Source organism: Corythoichthys intestinalis, chromosome 17 (assembly GCF_030265065.1).
Source record: "Corythoichthys intestinalis isolate RoL2023-P3 chromosome 17, ASM3026506v1, whole genome shotgun sequence".
In the NCBI taxonomy this organism is placed as follows: Eukaryota; Metazoa; Chordata; class Actinopteri; order Syngnathiformes; family Syngnathidae; genus Corythoichthys; species Corythoichthys intestinalis.
Genome location: NC_080411.1, coordinates 11,232,401 through 11,244,899, shown reverse-complemented (window position 1 = coordinate 11,244,899; position 12,499 = coordinate 11,232,401). Strand labels below are relative to the sequence as shown.

The 12,499-nt window shown below is 39.7% G+C and overlaps 1 protein-coding gene across 2 annotated transcripts in view; it reads right to left on the bottom strand.

Annotated features, from left to right (window-relative positions):
* dym (dymeclin) overlaps positions 1–12,499 on the bottom strand; it is a 145,053-nt gene that overhangs the window by 113,551 nt on the left and 19,003 nt on the right. For both annotated transcript variants that reach the window (XM_057818417.1, XM_057818416.1), the window contains exons 7-8: positions 9,518–9,643; positions 4,770–4,909 (exon numbers count right to left, since the gene is read on the bottom strand). In XM_057818417.1, coding sequence (XP_057674400.1) covers positions 4,770–4,909; positions 9,518–9,643 — 266 coding nt within the window. The remainder of the gene's footprint in view (positions 1–4,769; positions 4,910–9,517; positions 9,644–12,499) is intronic.

Sequence of the window (12,499 nt, the reverse complement as noted above, 5' to 3'; positions counted from 1 at the left end):
ATGGGTCAGTAAGTGGCAGACTGGCCGAATACTTATTGTTTGTTGGCTGATTAGTTGGTTTATGGTTGGCTGGTCGATCGGCTAGTTGCTTAGTTGTTTCGCTGATAGCCTAGCAGGGTTTTTTTTTTTTAAACCGAGGATATTCCTATCGTACGTAGGGAAAAAATAATAAACGGACTCTGTAGGATACCCAGGGAGACTCCACTTCTGACCCAGAGACATAAAAAAGCCAGGCTGGAGTTTGCCAAAACTTATCTGAAAAAGCCAAAAATGTTTTGTAAGAATGTCAGATGAGACAAAAGTAGAGCTTTTTAGGAAAAGGCATCAACATAGAGTTAACAGGAAAAAAACGAGGCCTTCAAAGAAAAGAACATGGTCCCCACTAGGGATGGGAATTGATAGGATTTTTACGATTCCGATTCCATTATCGATATTGATTAACGATTCGATTCTTTATCGATTCTCTTATCGATTCTAATTTGGGGAAAAAGAAGAACAAACGTTTTGATTGGCATTGAGTTTGTTTAATCAGAAGTCACAACCTTAAAAACTCACAACAAGGTCAAAAGAGGCCCAAAGCCTCAATATTAACCGTGGCAATAAGTGGCAAATGCACAAGAATGTAACATTTTACTGAAACATTTTTCTAATAGAAATAAAAAATATTGGTATATATTGGCATATAGGTCGTTGGTCTGCCGTTAGCAATATGTGTTAAACTTGCAGGGGTCCCCAAACTTTTTCCAGTGAGGGCCGCATAACTTTTCCCTTCTCTGATGAGGGGCCGGGGTCAGTTTGGAACAGAAAAAGTGTGACGATTGCAGGAGTGCCTAAATGTAAAAAATGATTGTTTTTCAGAATGCCACAATCAAATAACCCTTTCTGGATATTTCACGGAACAAAAGTAAATAAAATAAAAATAATAATATAACAATAATTAATAAAAATAACACTATTAATCAAATAGATAATAACCAAATAACCCTCTCTGAGTTCTTCACAGAAAAAGGCCAGAAAATAATTAACACTATTGAGAAAAAAAAAAAAAAAATCAAAATGCTCTCTGGTATTGTTCAGGGGGCCGGACCAAATGTTGGGGCGGGCCGTATTGGGCCCGCGGGCCGTAGTTTGGGGACACCTGTTAAAGTATTATTTACCAGTATATTGAAATGCATGCCTTTTAGTTTTTATGGTGCTTTCACGCTCAAGTGGGGGCGCCCTTGCGCTTCCTCACGCTTCCTTCCCCAAGAAGAACGCGCTCACGTGAAGAAGAAGAAATGCCGCATCCAAGCGAGTTAGTGAGAGAGGGAAGCACTGTTGCGACCCTACGTTATTTGTTAATGCTCTTAAAATATCTACAGAGGCAACGCCTGTATGTATCATCTTTTGTGTTGTTGTTGTGTGTTTCCACTCGCGATCGGACACTTAAATCCAGTTGTGTAGTGGTTTGAACGATTTGCTAATGCTAGCGAACGCATGCTAACTGCTTTGTTATTACTGAATTAGCCGCTAATCATCGCTGATTTACGTTGATGCAAACCTGTTTGTTATTGGGGACGACATTGATTTGTTTCATTTCTATTTTTAGTTTCACTCTTCAAGTGAACGTTGAATAAAGTCAGCAAATTATACCAACGTCTTCTGTATCGTAATTTCGGAGTTTAGCTAGCTGTATAGCTGTCTCTGTGAGGACAGTGCAGTCTATTCCCTCCCGATGCAGTTATCTCCACTTTCCCTCCCGATGCAGTTATCTCCACCTTGCAATGATTGTAAGTCGTTTTGTTTTAATTTTTCCTCGTGAAGTGAAGACACACTTTCGAGAGTTTGAACCTACGTGCTGTCATTGTTATGTTTACATCTGCAATGCTCGTGCTAAACCATCATAACCTTTCATTTTCACCCTCTTTCCTGTTGAAGTGTAGCCAAACTTTGGAGCGGGTGGTTCTTGGCGCCATGCTAGTTTGATGTGTTTGGACAACAAGACAGTCACGACGCAATATGCGTCTTCAGGACTCGTTAAAGGGATCGTTAAGGCTTTTTCATTGTGATGTCGAGGCCTCGAAACACTAGGAACCGGTTCCGAATTGGAATCGGATTTCGATTCCCATCCCTAGTCCCCACAGTCAACCATGGTGGATGTTCCCTGATGTTTTGGGGTTGCTTTGCTACCTCTGACACTGGACTGCTTGACCGCGTGCATGGCATTATAAAGTCTGAAGACTACCAACAAATTTTGCAGCATCATGTAGGGCCCAGTGTGAGAAAGCAGGGTCTCCCCTCAGAGGTCATGGGTCTTCCAGCAGGAAAATTACTCAAAACACACTTCAAAAACACTAGAAAACGGATGAAAGAATGCACTGGAGACTTCTAAAGTGGCCAGCAATTAGTCCAGACCTGAATCCCATAGAACACCAGTGGAGAGATCTGAAAATGGCAGTTTGGAGAAGGCACCCTACAAATCTCAGAGACCTGGAGCAGTTGGCCAAAGAAGGTTTAAAATTCCAGTAGAGCATTATAAGAATCTCATTGATGGATACCGGAAGCGGTTGTTCGCAGTTATTTTGTCTAAAGGTTGTGCATTTAAATTAGTGTTGCACCGATACCATTTTTTGGCCCCGATACCGATACCTGGCTGTGCAGTATCGGCCGATACCGATACCATACCGATACCACCCCGTTTATTACACACACACACATATATATATATACACACATATATAATCCCCCCCCCCCCAAAGAGCTACATAATTGGTTGTGAAATCATTGTTATCAAGGCTTTGTCAGGCTGTTGCTTACCTTTGCAAAATAAGAAAAAGTACACTAAACCCTAGTAGACAATAGCTGAATAAACCTAGTGCTACAGTATAGTGCTACATTTGTGAAATTAATAAAACATGTATAATACTAGCCCAACAGTAAGAAAGTAAAAATAAAATCATAATAATAAACTCTGAATGAACTGAATACAAAAATTTTAACCTCTCAAAGTCCAAACAGTGAAACTTTCATGAAATTATTATCACATTCTGCTGCTGGTTAGATTGTGTTTTGTTGCTGGGCTGGTAGTGGGGGCGTTCCTGACGTCGCACCTGAATCCAATGCAGGCTCATCAACGCAGCATTTAAGCACGGGTGATCTCAGAGAAGGCTGCCGAGATATTTGCCTTGCTGATCGCCATTTGACATCTCGCACTATAGTCTCGCTACATTTGCTTGTTACGCCCCTGCATTGGGTTTTTTCTGTTTGTGTGCTGCTCTCGTTTGTAACCTCTACCCTGTGCAGGTATTTGAGAGTTTTTATTTTGGCTTTTTGGCTCGCTGCCTATTGTCTTAGTTAACCTTCGAGTTTGTAGCATTGAGCTCCGTCGACCTGCTGTCACGGACTCCTTTTGTTATCTCTACTATCCCGCGATCGCGTGTTATTTTTTGTTTGCAATCATTAAACCCTTGTCCCTATCCCCCGCTTGTTGTCTGCTTCGAGGTTCAACCTTGTTTCCGCATTTGCGGACGCCAACAATTATAAGTAATAATAACTGACCACAGCATCCTGTCTCTTTATTAGTAGCCTCCTTTTTTTTCGGGAGGGGGGAGTCCCTTATTTCAATTTCTGAAAGGTGGCAACCCTACTTTGGAAAAGGTTCCCAAATTACTGCGGCATTTCTTTCAGTAAAAGACAATAAAAGTAAAGTAGACAGAGTGAACTGACCAGAGATTGTTGCTCCGGTCCAGCGCCCTTCCTCTGGAGAGCAGTCCTGCTCTTCTAGGCTCAAACTCGTCGTGTTCGTTCATGTTTCGTCTTCAAATGTTTTATCAGGTTCGAGGTATTGAAACAGGCCAATTTAACTCCACATCTCGAAACATCTCGCATGCAGCCATTGATTTTAATTGACGGGATTTCTATTTTGGAAATATTTCCCGACTGCCGCCATTTCTCCTGGTTTGCTTTTCCTCCATATGAAAAAGCGCCCTTGTCATTGGTCAGAGTGGCTATTGGCCTGCTCTCATTGGTCTGGAGCAGGCCAATAGCGATAGCTCCTTGGTGTTCACGTGTCATCACGCAACACAGAGACAATGTAGTGAGCGCCAGGAGGAAAAAAAGGCTGCGGTCAAATGTTATAATAATGGACCGGTAAATGGTATCGGCGCCGTCTTTGTTGGTACTCGCCGATACCGATACCACCATTTCGGGCCGGATCGGCGCCCCCTGCCGATACTAGTATCGGTGCATCGTTAATTTAAATATTAGGCTGAGGGTGCCAATACTTTTGTACGGTCCATTTTGGAGTTTTGTGTAAAATGATAATGATTTAAATTTTTTTTCATTCTCTTTTGTGTTTTTTTCATTGCAAGCAAAATAAATGAAGATATTACGACCAAAATTGCAATCATTTTCTGGGAGAAATTGAGCAACTGCAGGGGTGCCATTATTTTGGGCCAGCACTGTAAACATACTCAGTGTATCAGATTAAAGAAATGTTGGGTCCGGTTGCATAAAATCGTCAAACCTGACCGCCTCCCAAAGGGACCATATTTACTTAAACACTCGCGTTCTGCATGCGTGTGACGTTGCGGGCGCATTCTCGTCACACCGCGAGTTTTGTATGTTTTTACAATATGAAAGGCTGCACAAAAAAAAATTTGCATTGTGCATTAAGGCCTACTGTGTATGTCACCAAAATTACAACATGCAGCATAGGTGTCAGTATTTAGTGGAAGTCTTTATTATTCTAGTTCAAGCAGGTGTTTATAATTTTGTGGGTGTGTTCTTACTTGCCACGCCTGACGCCAGCCCATAAAGCAGGCCACCCTCCGCTTTGGGCTCAAAGATGTGTGTCGCTGGGGGCGGACACTTTTCCTGCCTGATAAAGTTGTAGAGCAGCGTCTTCACCAGGCGACTGGTCAGTGACAAGCTAGAAACAAGGGATAAAATTAGAGAGGTCCCCGATCCGAATACGAAATAGGAAATCGGGCCCGATTATGTCATTTTTAGAAGATCGGAATCGGGTAAAATGATTTGGTTTTCAAAATGTATTGAAGTATTAACTCATTGGCTACCATTGACGGCGATAGATGTCCAATCTAGTGCTGCAACAATTAATCAATTCTAGAACTGCAACGATTAATCGATTAACTCGAGTATTCGATTGGAAAAAAATATTCGAATTAAATTTTGCTACCTCGAGTATTCGTTTAATTAAAGTAGCTATGTAATGGTTTGTTTTGAAAGTGTTTGCATGTAGTTTTATTGATTTGGATGGATACACTGCCCTCTCGTCTGCCTCATTTTACATGGCTGAATCCAGCTGCCCCCTGTTAAAACCAGCATAAGCTAAGTTTTTGTTTGAGCTAATGTTTTTTTAATGCATTCGTAATTTAGTTTAAAGGTATAATTAGCCATTTTTGTGGGAATATGTGTTTGAACTATTTGTTAAGAGCATTGTTAAAAAAAAAAAAAAAAAAAAAAAACGTTGGCATTTTATAGCATTTAAAATAGCGGATTTTTGCTATGTAAGTTAGCCAATTGTTCTTTTGTTGTACATATATCCTCATCTATTTACTTTTTTATACCGTTTGAGGGTCAGGTATTTTAATTATTTTATGTTCCTTATCCGATTACTCGATTATTTGAACTAACTAGTTCATCGATTAATCGACTACTAAAATAATCTATAGCTGCAGGCCGAATCAATTCACTCGAGTAATTCGATTAGAAAAAAGCTTCGAATCGAATTTTGCTGCTTCGAGTTTAATTAGGCTGACGTTGTAATGGTTAGTTTTGAAAGTGTTTGCAATTAGTTTTGTTGATTTGGGTGAATACACTGCCCTCTAGTGGCAACAGTGAATATGACATAACTCATCTAACATGGCTGGATCCAGCTGCTCTCTGTTAAGACCAACATAAGTCGTAAGTTTTTGTTTAAGTTAATATGATTGTTTATGAATTTGTAATTTATTTTAGAGGTATATTTAGCAGTTTTTTGTGGGAATGTGTGTTTAAAAGATTTGTTAAGAGCATTGAAAAAAAAAATAGTTAACATTTTATAGCATTTAAGCTATAAATTAGCCAATTGTTCCTTTGTTGTACTTCGATCCTCATTTATTAATTTTCTTCTACAGTTTGAGGCGATGATCAGGTATTTTTAATTTATTTTAAATACATCAATTGCTCCTGTGAAATGAACATGCAATTCTGCATTGTTATATTCCTAATCCGATAACTCGATTATTCGAATTAATTGATAGGTTAATCGATTACTGGCACCCATTCAAATTGGATTGAACATTTATCGCCGTCATATGCAATGAAACATGATCACTCAATGCCAGGTGTCCCAGTTAAAATTGGATAGAACGTCTATCGCGGTCAATGGCAGTGAATGAGTTAAGGGCTACAAGAAACAAAATACCGGGGTATAACGATTAAGGATGTCCACGTTCCGATCACGTATCGGAACTCCGACCCGAGCATGTCACTTTTATCAGTCCAGAATTGGGCAATGTGTTTGGAGTGACTTTTGTCCAAATAATTTGGACGCATGAGTAATAAATGACAGAAATGCACGAGGAATTCGGGTTGGAAACTTATGGAATAGACGTCATCGCGAAAAATTCTGACTTGGCGCTCGTCTGCCAGACAGCGAGGGAAAGGTCACAGAGAAGTGATGGTCTTCTGGCCGTTTCCGTGTTTTTATGACCGCAGTGGAATAACACATGAAGACACTGTTTGTTATGTGCATGATGAAACTGTCTGGTTGCGAAGAGGAGCAGACAGAGGCCTGCGACAGTCCCACAACTATCTGGAAGTGATCCATGAACGTCCATGTCAAGGACAGACTTTGGAACTGATATATATATATTTTTTTTTTTTTGGGTGCAACTTTTAGGAGACACTTTGCAACTGCATCTTGAAGAAAGATGTGATGACAGGTTACCAAAGAACGAAAAATGATTGTATATTGATTAGGGCTGTCAAAATTATCACGTTAACGGGCGGTAATTAATTTTTGTTAATTAATCACATTAAAATATTTGACGCAATTAACGCACATGCCCCGCTCAAACAGATTCAAATGACAGCACAGTGTCAAGTCAACTTGTTACTTGTGTTTTTTGTCTCCCACTGCTGGCGCCTTGGTGCGACTGAATTTATGAGTTTAAGCACAATGAGCATTGTGTAATTATTGACATCAACAATGGTGAGCTACTAGTTTATTTTTTGATTGAAAATTTTACAAATTTTATTAAAAGGAAAACATTAAGAGGGGTTTTAATATAAAATTTCTATAACTTGTACTAACATGTATCTTTTAAGAACTACAAGTCTTTCTATCCATGGATCGCTTTAACAGAATGTTAATGTTATCTTGTGGATTTATTGTAAGAATAAACAAATACAGTACTTATGTACAGTATGTTGAATGTATATATCTGTCTTGTTTCTTCTTTCCATTCCAACAATAATTTACATAAAAATATGGCATATTTTATAGATTGTTTGAATTGCGATTAATTACGATTAATTTCTAAGCTGTGATTAACTCTATTAAAAATTTTAATATTAGGGCTGTCAAACGATTGATTTATAAAAGTTGTACAAATGTCCCTGTTTCGCCTGCAGTGTGAAGAGGAATACAGTATATTTCATACAATCATGTATAATTACATGTATTCATTTATTGCCATTGATGTTAATGTTTTCTAGCTTGTTGACAAAGTGCCTGTTCTGATATGATAAGGAAGGCATAGGAATGTATTGTTTACACTTTGTATTTATCCACTCGGTACAGTGGGGAGAACAAATATTTGATAAACTGCCGATTTTGCTGGTTTTCCCACTTGCAAGCCATGTAGAGGTCTATAATTTGTATCATAAGTTCTCTTCAACTGTGAGGGACGGAATCTAATACGAAAATCCAGAAAATCACATTGTATAATTTTTAAATAATAAATTTGTATTTAACTGCATGAAATAAGTATTTGATACATTACCAACTAGTAAATATTTCGGCTCTTAGTTCTTTTTTAAGAACCCCTCCTGTTTTCCACTCATTACCGGAAGTAACTGCACCTGTTTGAACTTGTTACCTGTATAAAAGACACCTGTTCACATGCTCAAACAAACAAACTCCAACCTCTCCACAATGGCCAAGACCAAAGAGCTGTGTAAGGACATCAGGGATAAAATAATAGACCAGCACAAGGCTGGGATGGGCTACAGGAAAATAAGCAAGCAGCTTGGTGAGAAGGTAACAACTGTTGGAGCGATTATTAGAAAATGGAAGAAGTTCAAGTTGACTGTCAATCTGCCTCGTTCTGGGGCTCCATGCAAGATCTCACCTCTTGGGGCATCACTGATCATGAGGAAGGTGAGGGATCAGCCCAGAACTACAAGCCAGGACCTGGGCAATGACCTGAAGAGAGCTGGAATCACAGTCTTGAAGAAAAACATCGGAAACACATTACGCCGTCACGGATTAAAATCCTACAGCGCACGCAAGGTACCGCTGCTGAAGCCAGTGCATGTCCAGACACGTCTGAAGTTTGCCACTGACCATCTGGATGATCCAGAGGAGCAATGGGAGAAGGTCATGTGGTCGGATGGGACCAAAATTGAACTTTTTGTTCTAAACTCGGCTCGTCGGGTTTGGAGAAAAAAGAGGGATGAGTACAACCCCAAGAACACCATCCCAACCGTGAAACATGGAGGAGGAAACATCATTTTTTGGGGCTGCTTCTCTGCCAAGGGTATAGGACGACTGCACCGTATTGAGGGGAGGATGGATGGGGCTATGCATCGCCAGATCTTGGCTGACAACCTCCTTCCTTCAGTGAGAGCCCTGAAGATGGGTCGTGGCTGGGTCTTCCAGCATGACAACGACCCAAAGGCAACTAAAGAGTGGTTCTGTAAGAAGCATCTTAAGGTCCTGGAGTGGCCTAGCCAGTCACCAGATCTGAACCCTCTAGAAAATCTATGGAGGGAGCTGAAAGTCCGTGTTACCCGGCAGCAGCCCCGAAACCGGAAGGCTCTGGAGAAGATCTGCATGGAGGAGTGGGACAAAATCCCTGCTGCAGTGTGTGCAAACCTTGTCAAGCACTACAGGAAACGTTTGGTATCTGTAATAGCAAACAAAGGTTTCTGTACCAAATATTAAGATCGATTTTTGTGATGTATCAAATACTTATTTCATGCAATTAAATGCAAATTTATGATTTAAAAATCATGCAACGGGATTTTCTGTTTTTTTGTATTAGATTCCATCCCTCAGTTGAAGAGAACTTATGATATAAATTACAGACCTCTCCATGCTTTGCAAGTGGGAAAACCAGCAAAATCGGCAGTGTATCAAATACTTGTTCTCCACACTGTATGTTTCAGCCTATCAGCCATCTTTGCCTAGACTTTTTTCTCTTCAAGTGGTTGTTTTTGCTCTTGTTATACTTTCCATTATTTTTCTTTAAGGAAAAATTGGTCACATGTCGACAGTCATTCTAGTGTGAGTGTCTGAGTGGGCACTCACCATCGTCCCTTCATAACATGTCGGTAGATCAAACCATCTCTGAGGATGTCTTTGCAGAACAACTGGTAGGAGAAGAACACCAGCAGGGTGGTGACAGCTTCAAACAGGATGCTGTATGTGATGTCACTGCAGAGACATGAGACGTGGAGATGTGTAACTTCATGTTGATGGCTTGTAATGTAAAGAAAATCATTTTTGTTGTTGCTGTTGAAACACTGGACCACCTTCTATAGTGGCCTATGAATCAGTCAGGAAACCTGTGGCGATGTGCCAGTCCCTCCTTCCATAAGCCCTATTCACAGTGATGTCAGTCAACTTCCAGATGACTATAAGGCACACCTGACTACAAGCAGCCACCCACCAAATTTACACAAAAACAGCATTTGTTCATAGATAAGCCGCACTGGACGATAAGCCACAGATGTCCTCACTGTATTGTGGGATATTTACACCAAAAGATATTAAATGGTAACACTTTATTTGTCAGAGGCATCATAAGACTGTCATAAGAACAAATGAACTGCCATTCATTGCTTCATTCACTGCTTCAAGAAGCTTCATTTGGCCATCACTGCTCCCTTGGGGGACACAGTCAACCTCTGCTGCCAACACTGTTGTCGTCCAACATGCCCCCCGGCATGCATTGCAGCATTACAAATGTAAATATCAAAATTCATGTTCTGTGCTAATTATTATTGTTTTTATTAATTCAGTTACTGTTCCAGTTGTTTCATTAATTGATAGTTATGGTATTTTGTAACACTTTATTTGACATTGGCGCAATAGAACTGTCATAAGACCATTATAATTATGACATGACACTCCCATGTGCATTAATGAATGCTTATGACGGATTTCATTTTGTGTGATCCTACAAATAATCTCACATTTGAATGGATGTAAAAGTTCCCAGCTGGACATAAATGGAGTTAGTGACATAATTTGCCAGATGACACATAATGACATCTGTCATAAGCATTCAATAATGCCCGTGATAGTGTCATGTCATAATTATGACGGTCTTATGGCAGTCTTATAACACCGCTGTCAAATAAAGTCTTACCTATTAACCCAAATAAATCAACAAATAAGCCACAAAGAACTATAAAGGATTCAAAATGAGGGAAAAAAGTAGCGGCTTATAGACAGAAAATTACTGTACTTTTTTCCATTTGTCTTAATAATGTTATCTTTTTAAGCTTTGCCATTCAGAAATGATCTTAAATTCACCTGTGAATTTAAACTATAAAGCAATGCTAGTGTTGTCTGCCTTTGTGTACCATAGCCTTATTTTTGTTATTATTTTAGTATAATACTTTCCAAATAGATCTTGGTTCTTCATGAAAAAAGTTGTTGAAAAATAATTCTCATTTGTCATGATATGAAACAATTTCGCCACTGCACAACATAGTGGGGTTGTCTGACTCCAATGCAGTCCACCACCACCACCAGACTTCAAAAAATCCTAGGGGAAACCCCACATTGTCTTGAATTAGGGCAAATTGCCCTAAAATTTGGTTAGTAAGCCTAATACACTTTACAATCACTGTATGGACTGATTTTTTTAACTGTCATTTTATCAGTGGAGTGGCGGTAATATCAGAATTATGTTATTTATAGTTACTATAACAAAAATTGACCAAGCTATGTGCTGCGAATGAGAAGTTAAAAACTACAAGTGTAAAGAACATAACGTAAGACAGCATCTGGCACTCTAATATCAAAAGGAATCACTGGAAAAACTGTCCAAATGAAACGATGATCTTTGACGTGTAACTCGTAAAATTTAAGCCCGAATTATGACGAAACAAAAATAAGTTTTACTCCAAGACTATGATCAAAGCAGAGAAATGTTTAACCATTGAAGAAAAGGCTACATGTGCAACACGACCACGTTCAAAGGAGGAATCGGGCTAGGTGCCACTAAGTGGAAGAGGGAGGCAATGGAACAGGGCAAGCCTGGAAGCCAGGAATAATGAATAAAATGCTGGAACGTCCAATGTGTTTATGTGAACTAGGAGGATTGAACGAATCCAACGGACAGAAAGGAGGAAAGGATGTCTTCCATTATGAAGAATCATCTTTCTAAAACTAGGAATGAAGTCCCAGAATTAGGGGTGGGAGAAAATATTGAAATGGTTATACAGGTAGTCCCCGGGTACAACGTACCCGACTTACATGATTTTGACTTGCCGACGCCGGAGTCTCCAGTTGTTTCTTTCTTCATTTATTTTTTAATGACATTTGTGTAGTGATGCATGCTTTTTTTTTGGCGCAGGAAGCATAGAGCAGGTAGTATTTCCGCATGCGTAAGAAGAACGTATTTGCGCACACGAGGAAGAGCCATTTGCGCCCATGAAGAAGCCGAGTGTGAGAAGGGAAAGAGCTGCAAGCCTGCGCGCACATTTGTTGCTTGTGAAGCATCTACAGAGGAACACTTTGTGTAATGTTTATTGTGCGTTTTCAATTGTGGACGAATACTTGGGGCGAGTTGATGTGATTATTTTGGATGATGCGCGGACGCTAACTGATACACGCGAATCGTTTGTGTGGATTCTTATTGCTGTATAAGCAGCTAATTATGAACGCAAATTTGAATTGCTGTCATTGAAGATTAAACTGATTTAATTTTCATTCTGCAAGTTTTGACGTCATTAACAGCTCAATAAAGTAAGCAAACCACACGGATATCTGACATCGTCATTTCGGAGCTTAGCTCGCTGTCTAGCTAGGACTTAGCTCCAATATCTTGGCGAGGACAGCACAGTGGCGTATAATACATATTTTTGGATAGTTATTTTGACATTTTGGGTGTATTTTTTGGGTACTGAAAGGGTTAGTTCCAACTTACGTGGAAATTTGGGTTACGTCGCCAGCAGAGGAATGAAACTCGTTTGCGTATACTTTGTACTTTTGATACATTGTATCCCAAAAGGTACTCAACTCCACTAGAATAACGTCTCTGTTGTGACTCTTTCTGAT